This window comes from Zootermopsis nevadensis, unplaced genomic scaffold (genome assembly GCF_977971745.1).
Source record: "Zootermopsis nevadensis isolate Lab colony 2312 unplaced genomic scaffold, Znev_1.0 Znev_ptg000016l, whole genome shotgun sequence".
NCBI lineage: Eukaryota > Metazoa > Arthropoda > Insecta > Blattodea > Termopsidae > Zootermopsis > Zootermopsis nevadensis.
In genome coordinates, this window is record NW_028259148.1 from 440264 (window position 1) to 454045 (window position 13782).

Here is a 13782-nt window from a genome sequence, read left to right on the forward strand (position 1 = left end):
CAGCTGATATGGTATACTAAAATCACAGCGATCAATATCTTGTTGAATTCACAATCTGAATTTATCTGTCTGCATTACAACCACAACCACAAATCATGAATTGCTCAAAAAAATATATGAAACTTCAACAGATATTTCTGCAAGCAAAAGTTTCTTCAAGATGGGTTTATATCCCCCATTATTTCCTTCAAAATTTGACATGATCTAGTGTCTGTATCACCAAACAGAGGGAATGACTATGCTTATTCATCATTCTGTAAGCATCGCAGCTCTGAGTCGTATACTCGCGAAAGGTGTTTCTGGTACAGAAGCCGTGGCAGGACTAGAGGTAACAAATCCCATCCTCCCAAGTGTAATAGTTTTTACGCTCAGCAGGATATAAAGACACTGCTGTCTTTGTACTAACTGAATTGGGATTTATGGTCATGTTTTTCGTAATTCGTATCATTGGAGGTAGTTATTTATACTATTGCATTATTTTACATCCAAGACCTGATACAGAATAAAAACTTCTGGCAACAGCATTTTACATCTTGTCTTGGGTATTCATGACTTACATCGTCCAGTACTTTATTATCAGATATTACAAACGAGGCAAAGGTAAAGCATCATAAATACGCATGCCATTTCTTGTTATTTGTGGTATCAACTGCAATTTTTTACTGTCACATATGCAGCATATAACTAAGAAGCACAACTTTACACACGGGTACTTCATGTTTGTTTGATATCTCGTATTTTAAAATAATGCTAAAACCATACACACACACAAAGGTCAAGAAAAGTTGGCTCAGTTCTGCTGATGGAAAAATTCTATTCTCCAAACATTTCTTCCACAAGAGGAACCACGTCTTTGCACACCATTGGCATTGTTCTAAACAAGCCTACTTACAATCACATAACATACACAATATATAAACAAGTATCCTTATAAAGTAAAGCTGTTAATCATGTAGTATCAACGTTTTAACAAACAATATTCTGATGGAATTAAAACATTGTTCAATCTAAATACAATTTGAGACTTGTCTTCATCATGCATTCTTCATGGACAGTCTTTCTAGTCAGCAACAAGCCTAGTGCTTCCTATTTTTAATTATCTACTTTTAGGACAAGAATTCTGAAATCACATGGTTAAAATGTACCATAGCTTCTGTAGTAGAAGCATGAATGAACCACCATTTCTATTAATTGCGTGTTAAATTATAGCAAATTACAATAAATAAAGCTGGTCCATAATCTACATCATATATAAAATTACCAATCATATTCTTCCATCGGATTTTTTCATTGATATATAATTTCATAATTAGTTAGCAGGCATATAAAAAGAAAACATTACATCATATTTATAATTATATTTTCACCTTGTATGCCCCAAAACTGTGTTAGAAGCTCTCCCACCTGCAGGATTAAATAAAAAAGTAATTTCCATGAAGACAAATAATATTGCTTGCACAAAATAAATGCTCTAATTAGGCATGGAACATAATGAGGGCTGTGCTTCATTGAAGGTTATGTCTTCTTCTAGCATAACTTCCATTTTATACAAGTCAACAGATTGTAGGTTATTGGTTCTGGTAGTCATTAATAAGACAAAGACCTGTCCGTGTAAATAGTGTTAAGTATATTGTATAAGTAACTTAATAGTAATATGTAATACAAACAAAAGTTCTAAACTGCAATGCTCTCATGATCAGAGTGATTTATTGTAAACATGAAATATAAACCATGCAATATATTATAAAGTTATATTGATACTTTTTTTCCTAATATGTTTACACATGTTGAAATATGAAAATATAAGTGTGTTTGGCTCCCTGTAATTCTGAAAAGAAAGCCACATTAGACGTAATTTAATGGTTCACATCTCTGAAATGCCTAGGATGAAATGAAAGAGGTTTGTTTAGTGAAATTTGAAAATAGATTTTATCAAAGATAAGAAACACATTTTAAGCATTGTAGCGTTGTGAATCATACTAACAAAATATTGAATTTAATATTTGTTTTCTCCCTTAAATACCCTCACAGTAATGATGCTAGATATTATTGTGCTTGAAAACAAAAATGAATTTAATAATATTTTTACATAATGCTACAGATAATATAAACTATTATTGAACTATTCTGTGATTTGCTGCTCATTTGCACTGAATTAAGCAAAGTAATCTTGGGTGAAAGTATAACTGCTAAGGAGACTGGATTCCATCAAAATATATTTTCAAGTATACTGCATTTTTGTGTACAATTCAGGGAGTGGGACCAGTATAAATAACTTTTGTCTAGCCAAAAAGTTTTTGTGATAGTAAAAAAATATGTACAGCATATTCAGTGTTTTTGTGTATTCCATCATAATTACATAAAAATAAATGTTTAATTTACAGAACATTTGCAATAGACTGTTGGTACAGTTTCCATGCAAATATAATATTGTATTTTAATGTCCACTGTGTGATATGCAGTGATAATGCAACACAAAGGTCTTATAAATCCTCTTGCATAATAATACAAATTAAAAATAAAGTTCGTTGCGCTTTATACCAACACACAGGTTTCTGTACTTTGTAAAAAATGTATTCTTAATATTCAAAATAGATGTGTTTTTATAACTGCTTATATACAATGCAGTTAGTTTGTATTGATCAGCTGTGTGTGATCTCAAAGGGAAATACTGAACTCAGTCATCTCTAAAACACCACGTTAATACAGGAATAACATTAAAATTATTCCCCAGTTTTTGCACTTTTAATTGCAAATAAATTTATCACATACCAACACAATTAAATAAGCAATTTGCTACCAGTTTATGTTACCTTTCAAGGGGCTACTTGAGACATCCTTCATGTTCTGTGCAGAACATTTTCTGTCTTTCACTCCAGTGCCACACATTCAACTCACATTCTACACCTGACATAAAACTGACAACTTCGTAATATCATCACCTCTTGACCTGCAAGTACTCTGAGGGAACACAAAATTCAACATGCCACTCATTATTGCAAAGTTCATATGTGACACGAGGCATACAACAATGTTCAACATATTGTTTGTTGCATGTCACAAGACAGTATACAGCAAAACGTCATACTCCTTTTTGATTCAGTAAACCTAAATTCTGGTATATTACTGACACCAATTGATGATGATGATGCTGCTGCATCTTTGACGGTTGTGGATGCACGAGAATACAGAAGATAAATGTAACCATAAAGATGGCAAAGAAGGAAAATTTTCTACTCTACGAATGAACACAGAGATATCTGTTTTAAAGTTGAGTTTTAATGATACAATACTATTTGTTGCAAGTTGTTATACCAATTATTACAAAAAAGAAAGTAAGAAAGAAACTAATTTTAGCAAATATTTGATTGGCTGTAACTTCATAGTTTTTAGCTCCCAGAAACTAAAGTATCCCAGTAAAGTGTCCAGTTCAACAATAACAACATGCAGGGTCATGTCCCTGCCCTTGTTCAGAACAACTAATAGATATTCAGAAATGTAGCACAATCATCTTCATCACCAGGACAAGCAACAAATTAGACTCCAGCCTTGCCCAGTTTAAGAAAACTCAGAGAATAATATCTAGGAAAAATAAATAAACCTCATTTCTTAATATATAAACTAATTCAGGTTTCACATTGAACACAAATATTTCAGACCCCTGGCATATCAGACTATCAGACTTAAAAATTTAATCTGAAGCCCTACCTGTAATGCATACAAATCTTTGCCAAAACTTCATGAATCTGGTTGTAAATGAATATATTTTGAAATCTCTTGTACCATTCTGTATAAACTACAAACTGAAAACCACATGTGACTATTTTCACAGAAATGAAATAAACAAAAATCAATAAATTAAATCCAACATCCACAGATGGGTGGATATGGAACTATAAATATAAAGGCTACTTTATTACAATTTTGCAAAGTAATAAACCAATACAAGTAACATTTGACATGTATAAGAGCTGTACGAAAATCCAAAATAGAAACAATACTGAAATTCACCACAACATACTGAAAAAGAGCATTATAGTGTTTCACAGATTTATGAAAAAATAGACCAGCAGTTCTAAACCTTTGTTGTTATTATTATTATTGTTACTGTTATTAAAAGTATTTCTGGTCATAATTTCCTTACATGCATTTTCCTGAGTATAAAAGTTTGTATTTATGTACTGTTATTTAAAAAAATAAGATGACAGATTTATGGTTTTCAACTGTGATTTTTACATACAAGATTCTTTGTACCACTTTGTATTTTGTTGATTTACAGTATAATAATGAGGAATAACTTTTATACTGTGATTCCTTACACTGGATTTTTCTTTACTACAAATTATAGTATAATATATTTTAAAAAGTCATTAAACATAGAAAAAACAGCGCTCTAAAACATTCTTGTACTGATACACTCTTAAAGCTGAGTCACATGGTAAATATACCAGCACTATTATGTTTTGTCAGTATGCCACATTGTGAAAAATTCAGAAATAACCAACTTATAAAATCGAATATCTCTAGTGAACACCAGTTTAAATTTGTACCTATGTATTGCATATTCTTCTTCAGTGTCCGGTCATCAGCAATGTCAATGTACAGTTTAACAGCAGTTTCTTTCTTACATTGTTTCAAACTGCATGCCGGTCTTAGTAGCGTCGTTTTCTACTCCTGCCCCGATGTTCATCGTCACGATGACGATGATGATGATGCAAGTTGCTATGGTGACTGTTACTATCATGGTTGCGTTCATGACCTCTAGATCCACCACCATGAGAACCATGAGGAAAGGGGTAATTTATGTTATGCCCATAGATATCACGGCTATTTTGAGACAATTTTTCAAGACTTCCACCTAAATAGTATGAGCTGTTCAGCTGACTTCTATACACAGGTGAACTGTTGCTTGGTAAATATGCACTGAACTGATTCACCTGGACTGGCGATGAACCCAAACCAAAAGATGATGGAATTAACATCTGCTGTCCAAGCTGGAGTAACATATTGTAATCTGGCACTGTAGGTGCAATCATAGTATAGTCTAAGTTATTTGGAAGAGACTGGGTACGTTGTCTCTCGCTTCCACGAGTGTCATTCATGCCATGATGAATATCATTGTTTGTACAATTTCTTGATCGCAGCCTTAAAGGCTTATTGAACAAAGTTGTTTCTTCAAACAGCGCTAGAGAATAAGGTACTGAACACTCATGTTTGAAAGTAACGAAGCCATAAGTGCGTTGTATGCCTTCTCTATCTTTTGGTATATGTACTCTCTCCAATGGACCAGCCTACAAAAGCAGAAAAAAAACTCAACCTTCAACATTTCCTAGTAACCTACAATTACTCAAAACTGTCATCAATACCAACGTACCTGAACAAACAGTTCGTACAAAATGTCTTCAGTAACTTTCTCAGACAAATTGCCACACCATACAGTTCTTCTGTCTTCATCCATATCACAACTACGCCGAGAATCCAGGTTACGAATGTTGTTAGGGATTTGATAGATTTTCGGCTAAGGGCCAACTTGTCAGTTTGACAACCTGGTTAAATCAGTACAAAGGATTAATATCTTTGACATACTTTACCTCCTTATGATAGCAAAACTGAAGAGTTATTTTGAATTTAAACGTTTTGGTAAACAACCACAAACGACATAAACATTTGCACATGGCTTCCTCGATGAACTAATCCGTGACATCGACCATAGATAACCTACGAACAAAGACCCACAGAGAACAGCAAGAGTAAAACTGTTTTGTATCCAGTAAGTGGAAAATAGTGAAATCACAATTAGAAACTAATATATGGGCATAAGGTTGATTTCTTGTGTAATTATTTTTGCTGTAATACTGTACTTGACTGTAAATCAGTCATATGTAAGTTGTATTAGAAACAAGTATTGAATTTGAGCTGTGATGTGTTCTACATCCTTGGTATCGGCCTATGAAGGATCCATGGAACACAAATAAATTCTATGTCACTTATTTATATTGTAATTACTCTTCTACGCAACAGATGTCATGAAAGGAAATGTATTGCTGCCAATGGTTATCAATGGTTAGTAGAATGACGTTCTTTATGTTTATAAAGGGTTTAAATAGGTCTAATGAATTTGGATTTTTCATATCTAGTTTATAAATTCTGTACATAGGGTTTCCTTTAATCACTTCTTTTTTAATTTTGCGCGACAAACATTACAACTTTAATATCCTGAGACTGACGATGACAGTGCCTAGGATGATAATTGTGTGGGATGCAAAGTTAACAGACAATAAACAACACGTTTCTGTGTTCAGAGGTCAGTAATTAGTGGCTTGATTCATCACTGACAAAAGTTTTAATTCATCATGTGCATGAATGTTTCAGTACAGAATTAAAAAAAGATATACCTAACATTGCAGGATAATTTGCTGTTCACTAGCCACTATTGTTTGATTTCACAAATGAGAAAATAAGAGTATTGATGATTAATTCCTTGTAACATTTGACCAATAAAATTTTGTAAACTTATGCACATACATTTAAATGCAGAGTAAAAGGTGGCTTTAAATTGCATCTTACAGAAACATTATGAAGAGAGAGAACTGGATTAGAACTGAGTTGTATTTATGATGGTGAATCTTTACCTCCTTTTGAAGTTTTCTGGTGTTAACTCAATAATGTAACTGTGGATTTTGTTTTGGTGTGATGGCATTGTGTAGGTGTAGACTGTATTGCTAACATTTGGCTTGAGGTTGGAGATTGTGAGGGTCCTCAAAACATCAGCAATTCAACCTGTATTTAGATGGAGCCATCACCCAGAAAAAGATTCACACTGGCACTGGATCACTGTGAAAGCATTTGATCTTCTAGAAACATGATTATGTTATTTTTCAGGTAAAACATGCAGGTTCTGAAGAGGACATCGACTGTGTTGTTGGGTTTGAGGAGGGCGTCTTCATGTTGTAATGGTACAATTACTGCAGGATGGAAGAGGAACATTTTTGAATACAGCACATTGATGGAAATAGAGAAACAGAGATTTTGTACAGTTGTTGAGAAGTCACCACCGTGTTCCACTGATGACAGATTCCAAAATCCTAAAATAGCATCATTAATAGAAGTGACTGTAAAAGAACGGATTCAACCTGATGATCTGTTAAATGCTTTAGAAGTATCACCAGAACTATTAAATAAATCACCATTACAATGGGAAAACTGTTTCAAAGAATTAAAATATCATGGATTTACAGGAAAAGATTCTTTAAGGATGTTAACTCTGTATCCGGATTTAATCAGTGTGGTTGAAAGTAATGAATTTAGGTTATCCATGGAAAACTGGATTAATTGTGATCTTGGATATGACAATGTGTTGGATCTGTTGGTAGCTTGCCCACATTTTGTTTCAGTTAGTAGATACGAACTGCAGCGAAGAATACCACTGTTGTTTTCATTAGGAAAGTCGCACGGAAAAAGTGTCGTCAGGCTGCTGCAGAATTGCCCTAATCTGCTGTATGGAAACTGGAACGACGTGGAAGCGAAGCTCAGTTACGTAGAGAATATTATGAAGATAGACACAACTAAGGAAAACCTAACCAAGTGTTACGTGTTCAATCGTACTTTGGATGAAATTCGGACGAGGCACGCGTTTTTAAAAAGGTTTGTATCAAGTTGCTGTCATTGTTGATAGAGTAGGGGCATTCTTTACAGTGAAAGCATTAATGCATCTGACATTCATTTGGGAGGTACCTGGTTTGAATCTTTCCCGGGAATGAGACACCCCGAAGAAACATTTTTCACAGTTTTCCCCCAGCCATTTTGGGCAAATTCTCGGTTAGTACCCTCTAATGGCGTACAGCCACTTCCTTTTAAGTCATCATATATAATACTAAAAATCCTCTGCAGGTGATATGGTGCCGATAAACAGTCAATAAACCGATCGACGTTGAACGAACGAATGGTTCGTCGATTATGGCTTATGTGATGACACTGTATCGATGCTAATGTTATTTAATGTCAGTGTTGGGCTTCTGGGTAGAAATGTCAACGTACTGTAGGCATTCTGACCTTCGTAATTTTAGGGACGGAGATCCAACGTTTCATTGCCACTGTCTTCTGAGTTTCTAATTATCATAAGCAGTATTTTTGTCATGTCAAATTCATTTTTGAATAACATTCTTGTTGAGGATCGCTGTCTTCTGAGCTGTAGTCCCGTGTAGTGCGGTGGAAGTTAACCGCTACAACCCAGAAGACGGCGATCTTCGTACATTCCGCCGTGAAAACCCCCAAATCCTACTTATGTTAGTTTTTCTCTTGCAAGAACTTTATTTAGGACGATCTGCCAGCAGTGATCCGACTTGCTTGCTGTGCTCTAGACCCTCGTAGGATCTGAGGTTCTCAGGGCGGCGAGCCCGAAGACGGCCGTCTTCTGGGTCGTTGCACGATGTAGAGGGTAGAAGTTTACTGACATTTCATCAACCTGATGATGGAGGCAGGAAGGACCTATGAAAAGTTGGTAAACTTATACCAGGCTGCACGGCGCGACAACCCACGGTCGTCGGTACATGAAAAAAGAGTCACAGGAGATTATATTAATAAATTTGTCGTGTAAACTAAGATATTTTGTGTAGGGCTGGTCTGTATGTGACGCCAGAGAAGATCAAAGGGACAAAGGTCGAAGAAAGGCAGCAGCCCTGGAACAAGAATCCGCGTCTCAGTCACATTACAGACACCAGCAATGAGACGTTTATTTCAGAAGTTGCCTGTGACCTCACTCTTGAAGAGTTGGACGTATTCAGGGAAATATACAGCGAAGAACTGAAGAACCAAGACGACAGCGAGAGCGAAGACAATTTGTCGGACGGCGAGTGATTGTCGCAGTTAAAATAAGTCCATCTGTAAATGAAAATGTAAAGTACTGAAACTAACGCAGCGTCTGATCTGTATATTTTGTCGTTGTTCAGAAATACAAAAATATATTAAAATTCAAAATATGATTTCGATGAATGTTTGGAAATCCTTCCGTGTTGTAATTTGTAATATGATGAAGTACATAGGGTGTGGAACTGCCACGGTGGTCTAGCGGTTAGAACGCTGGCCATGTAATCCTGGGGGTCTCGGGTTCGATTCCCGGCGGTGCCCGAATTTATAACTTGTGTTGGGCAAGGCCGTGGTTTAGGCAACACGGAGTTTTCCTCCGTGGCATCCCAACAATTACTCCATTCACACACAGAAGAAGGCAATGGCAAACCACTTCTGGATCATCTGCCAAGAACGTATATGAACAGGTCCCAGTCCGAGAAAAGGATGGAAGGATCCTGTTCATATGGACCTATCGTCAGACAGGACACTAAATAATAATACATAGAGTGTGCTGTAAAATGAGGTTATGTTATGAAAATGTATTGTCAGAACTACGCAATGCTTCGGACAGCCTAATAACGAGAAGTTCTCGGAAGATGCACGTTTTCCCCTCATACTTTTTATAAGCAGAGACTCGGAGTGGGCTGTCTTAGGAGGAAAAGTAAATTTGGTTGAGATTTCAGGTTCCCAAGGTGGTGAGTATGGCTTGCAGTCTGGTATAAGTTTCAGAGGTCCTTGCTGCCTCCATCATCAGAGATGATGAACTGACGTCTCATGTTACGTTTCGATAAAGGCCTTCTGTAACTAGTAATGGAATTGTTTCATCACGCAAATTACTGTCACGGGTACACCCCCTAAGGTACCCCTAAAATCACCCACTTCAATTTTTGGAACAAACAACAAATATTTCCCTAAACGCCATTAACCAACTCAATTTCTAAAATAAAAGAAAGACTAGACGAAATTTGGTCCAGATCTGCGTTAAAAATACGAAAATCGTAGTTTGAAAGAGCATTCCACTTACGACAACAAACTTAACGCAAACTGGGGATCTCTCTTTCTCTGTCTGGCCGTAGTTTACGTAGTCAAGGCTTGTTAGTTATAGAACTGTCAAAATGCTTGCTTTAGAATCCATGCTGGGCTTTCCCATTGGTCTGGTCTGCTTGCCTCCCGTTAAATGCTAACATAACATATACAAGGGGTGACCAAACGTTTGTTTGTGAGTCACAAAATATTGTTACGACTTAAGACCCGCTGTCTTCTGACTTGTAGCGCCGTTTAATCTGGTGGATTGTTTTCAGACGTTTCAGACGTCCTTACTGTCTCCATAAGGTACTTTAGAACAAATATTTTTTCAAGGTTTTTAGTCTTGAAAGACATTTACAAGAAATGTACAAGGGATCAATGCGATTTTCATTCGTTTGTTAATTTATGTAGGTCAGTTCTAGGAAAAGTAAAAACCATTACATGTCTTTCTTATGGTATTCCAACATGCTGACAACAATCTCCAGACATTTCGAAACACCACATGGAGAATGTTTTCATAATGCTTGCAACACACTGTCTTCAGAAATATAAAACATGGTTACCTTCGGTGCCATGGTTACATGACGTCATCACCCAGCCAGACACTTCGTCCCCGCAAAAGCCATTGGTCCAGACTGTTCTGACATGTTTCTGTACTCCCCAACTCGTTAATGCCTGTGTCGCTCATCAAATTACAACCGTGTTGTGTTTTTAACGCGAATCTAAACGTAGCGTGAGCTAAGTCATTTTGGATCAAGTCTTATTGTCGCGGATATCTGTTTTGACACCCCTGATATGCTCTCTCTCTTTCTCTCGCCTGGCTGACGTTCGCTTACGCGGCTGGTGAGAAAGCGCACTTCACACTGTCACGCCGGCGGTAACGAAGTTGCCGATTTCGTACGCATTCACTTGAACGGCCCCGAGGATAGAAGAAAAATTCAGTAATTTCGAACACCTCCCTTTATCAGAGCGCTCACCACGTGACTCTAGGGGGCAGGGCCAGGATACGACAATGGAACTTAGGGTTCCACAGAAGGAACAGCTGAGCGACTATCAACTTCTGAAGTTGGACTCTGCTGCATGGAGTCAGTGGGAAAACTAATTCTTATATGACATTTGGGTTTACATGGCAGGGGATCGTATTTTCCATGTTCAGAAAACGCTTGTACAAAATACTCACTAGGTCAAAGTTTCTCAGCTCCTGAAAATTTACAAGCTCGAAGGTTCTTCTCGTCATCAAACTTGTACAAGAAGATTTTATTTGAAATGGCTAACACTGGAGATTTTATTCTTCTAATGGCCGTAACTGATGAATGTCGAAACCTTCCGTGTGGAATTTGTATATGGTTCGCTTTCATTTTCTAATCATTCGCCTCCAAACTGGTCTTCTTCCTTAAAAGTTTTTCAACTGAAAATTTTTTGTGCATTTATTCTCACTCACATGCAAAATACATGCCCCCCCCTCCCCCAGGTCTCACCCTCCTTCAGTTGATCATAATATTTCGAGAAGATAACAAATTATAAAGCAGCTAACAAGGACATTCTTTCCTCCGGCCTCCAGTTATTTCCTCCAAATTACGTTCAAATACTGTCTTGAGAAGCCTGAGGGGAAGAGACCTCTGGTGAGACCTAGACGTAGATGGGAGGATAGTATTAAGCGGGATCTGTGGGAGATAGGAGTTGAAGGAGACTGGATTTTGTTGGCCCAGGACAGGGCTTTGGTTAATTCGGTGATGAACCTTCCGGTTCGGTAAGTTATGACGCTTAAATTTTCGGATGACCAAAATGAACAATTTTTTTTTTACTGCAGAAAGTAGATCGGACAGAATAAGATGAAAATTAACTCATACCCTCCGCTTTGGACATTCGGTCTAGTGTGAACTGGGCTTGCTGTGTGTATATAAGTGTGAGCGCCGTTGGTCGGCAGCGACAGAACGCAAGAAGGTTCTAGAATCGACGTCGTCGTGTTAGTTCCCATCGAGACGGCGGCTGGCGAGGTTCAGTTTACATTTGCTTTTGGCTTGTTCTCGATAACCTTGTTATCCCGTGTGACACAACGACTTGTATCACCAGGTGTGGCTTCGAAGTGACTTTCATTGTCAAGAGGATGTTAATTGTTGATACGTGACAACAGTTTATTTGAATGTGTGCAGTAAAGTAAATTTCGTGGAATTCTTGTCAGTATCGTGACATTGTTTACGTACGGTGATCTGGATTATAATTTATAATTCAATACAAAAACTTTCCCCGATCAATAATACGTCACTAACTGTTAGCCATGTGGCTAATAATGATATCTCGCCAAAACAAATCGACTTGTCCGATTTGTTTATGTCAAAATAAATTAGACTGTGGCTTCATATAGTTTATTTTCGATTTCTGAAGAGCTGTATGTAATGTGTGTAGAAAATGTGCCAAAATTCTTTCCACGATTAACAGACTATAATTGTGTTAATACGACGATATCACGTGTTTACCCAGTGAGGAATTTAACTAGGAAAATCAGGTGTGTGCTAATTTTAGGACAAGACAAACAATTTGACTATAAAATAAAGTTAATTTAAAAAGTTTGCATGTGATATTCTGTCGTGAAATATAACATGTAGGCCTTTCGCTGTGATTTCTGTTTGTAATTGATTTACCATATGTACGTGGTTACACGCTGTATGACTTGAATGTCAGAGACGTCAAAACAGAATTTCGCTCTTGATGGCTGTCTATAACAACGTGGAATTAAATTAAAAAAAATACTCGCGAGTCGAATGAAACATATAAATGGAATTTCAAATAAAAATGATTGCATATCTCAGCGAACAGTGACAGAGTTTTAGTCTCGTGTGAGTGTACATTCTTAATGCCCTATGAAGTTTTCAGATAATTAACTGTACAACATCGGATTATTCGTTTAAAAAGAACGGGATGATTCTTGTAATCATCGTATTACATAATACAGTGTTAGTAAAATATCTGTAAGCTACACAGGAATGAACACAAATTTTCAAAAATGTCACATCGCCCTTCTACATTCTGGTTTCTTCACCAACCGAGATGTTCGGGTCTTTGTTTGTTTGTCACGGTGTATCTGAGTCTGTTCGTCATTGCCGGAATTCTACTGTTTGGATCCTTATTTCAAATCCGCAGTAACAGAGCGTCGTCAGGAAATGCAAAGAGAACACAATTCGGGAACGGACAGGGCGGAAGGTACACGCCAAATACCCCGAAGTCCTACAACGAGGACGATGACTACCAGTGGAAGAATGTGTTGTATTCAAACAGAAGCCACTATCATCATCACGAGAAATATCGCAAAGATGGCGGTGGAGAAGTGAACAGGGCGGTAGTGGGCGCAGGATTTGCTGATGCAGACATCCGCGATAAGCTGGGGGCCACGTGGACAGGGCCCGGCCTCCGTTGGCCCTACAGCAACTCAGCCATCATCAATTGCTCGTCTCTGCAGGAAGTGACGGATCTGGAGTTCGTAGCTTCCGGATGGACCAAGGCAGTGTATAAGGGAAGGTAAGGCGGATTAATTTTCTCATCTCCCGCACGCAATCGGTCGGCAAAGTTCAAATTTCTGACGTCAGTGCAACCGATTTTCCTTAATTTTCTCACATTTTAACTTCTCTGGAATCGAGGTGTGATCGCGTCTAAGAATCGATATAGCATCGTTTTTTTTTCTTGAAAGACGTATAAACTTTGTTTATTTAACGACGATGTTACATGAGCGGTAGTTCAGTCTGATTCTTGAAAAAATTAATTTTGATTTCTCAGCCTCACAAGTTTATTGAGAGGATGAGATTCTTGGTTTATTTCACGATGCTTTCTCAGCTGCATGGGTTAGGCTGTATAATGTCGGACAAGAGGCCTATTGCAATTGTTTATGAAGAAAGCTGCTGTGTCCCGTACTTC

The 13782-nt window shown here is 37.3% G+C and overlaps 4 protein-coding genes across 7 annotated transcripts in view; 3 read left to right on the forward strand and 1 right to left on the reverse strand.

The window, feature by feature from the left end:
• Positions 1-160: 160 nt before the first annotated feature.
• LOC147873700 (TLC domain-containing protein 5-like) lies at positions 161-2327 on the forward strand. The gene is given in 2 exon segments (XM_087349793.1): positions 161-346; positions 348-2327. Coding segments are annotated over 2 exon segments (453 nt in total). The 3' UTR covers positions 615-2327.
• LOC110828276 (RNA-binding protein 7) lies at positions 2328-5508 on the reverse strand. Its single transcript, XM_022060840.2, has 2 exons — positions 5375-5508; positions 2328-5291 (listed from the first exon to the last, which is right to left on the reverse strand). Exons 1-2 carry the CDS (start codon positions 5456-5458, stop codon positions 4653-4655), a joined length of 723 nt encoding a protein of 240 aa, XP_021916532.1. The 5' UTR covers positions 5459-5508; the 3' UTR covers positions 2328-4652.
• A 152-nt stretch (positions 5509-5660) lies between these two features.
• LOC110828252 (transcription termination factor 4, mitochondrial) lies at positions 5661-8978 on the forward strand. Of its 4 annotated transcripts, none has more exons than XM_022060827.2 (3): positions 5661-5770; positions 6883-7644; positions 8616-8978. In XM_022060827.2, the coding sequence occupies exons 2-3, from the start codon at positions 6890-6892 to the stop codon at positions 8854-8856; spliced, it is 996 nt and encodes a 331-aa protein (XP_021916519.1). In that variant the 5' UTR covers positions 5661-5770; positions 6883-6889; the 3' UTR covers positions 8857-8978. The 4 variants fall into 4 exon arrangements, with proteins under 4 accessions (XP_021916519.1, XP_021916497.1, XP_021916506.1 ...); XM_022060805.2 differs by lacking the exon at positions 5661-5770 and adding an exon at positions 5906-6063; XM_022060814.2 differs by lacking the exon at positions 5661-5770 and adding an exon at positions 6089-6304.
• A 2833-nt stretch (positions 8979-11811) lies between these two features.
• The window catches only part of LOC110828235 (extracellular tyrosine-protein kinase PKDCC), a 39464-nt gene continuing 37493 nt past the window's right edge, over positions 11812-13782 (forward strand). The window contains exon 1 of the mRNA XM_022060775.2: positions 11812-13389. Within this exon, the coding sequence (XP_021916467.2) occupies positions 12878-13389 (512 nt within the window). The 5' untranslated portion in view covers positions 11812-12877. The remainder of the gene's footprint in view (positions 13390-13782) is intronic.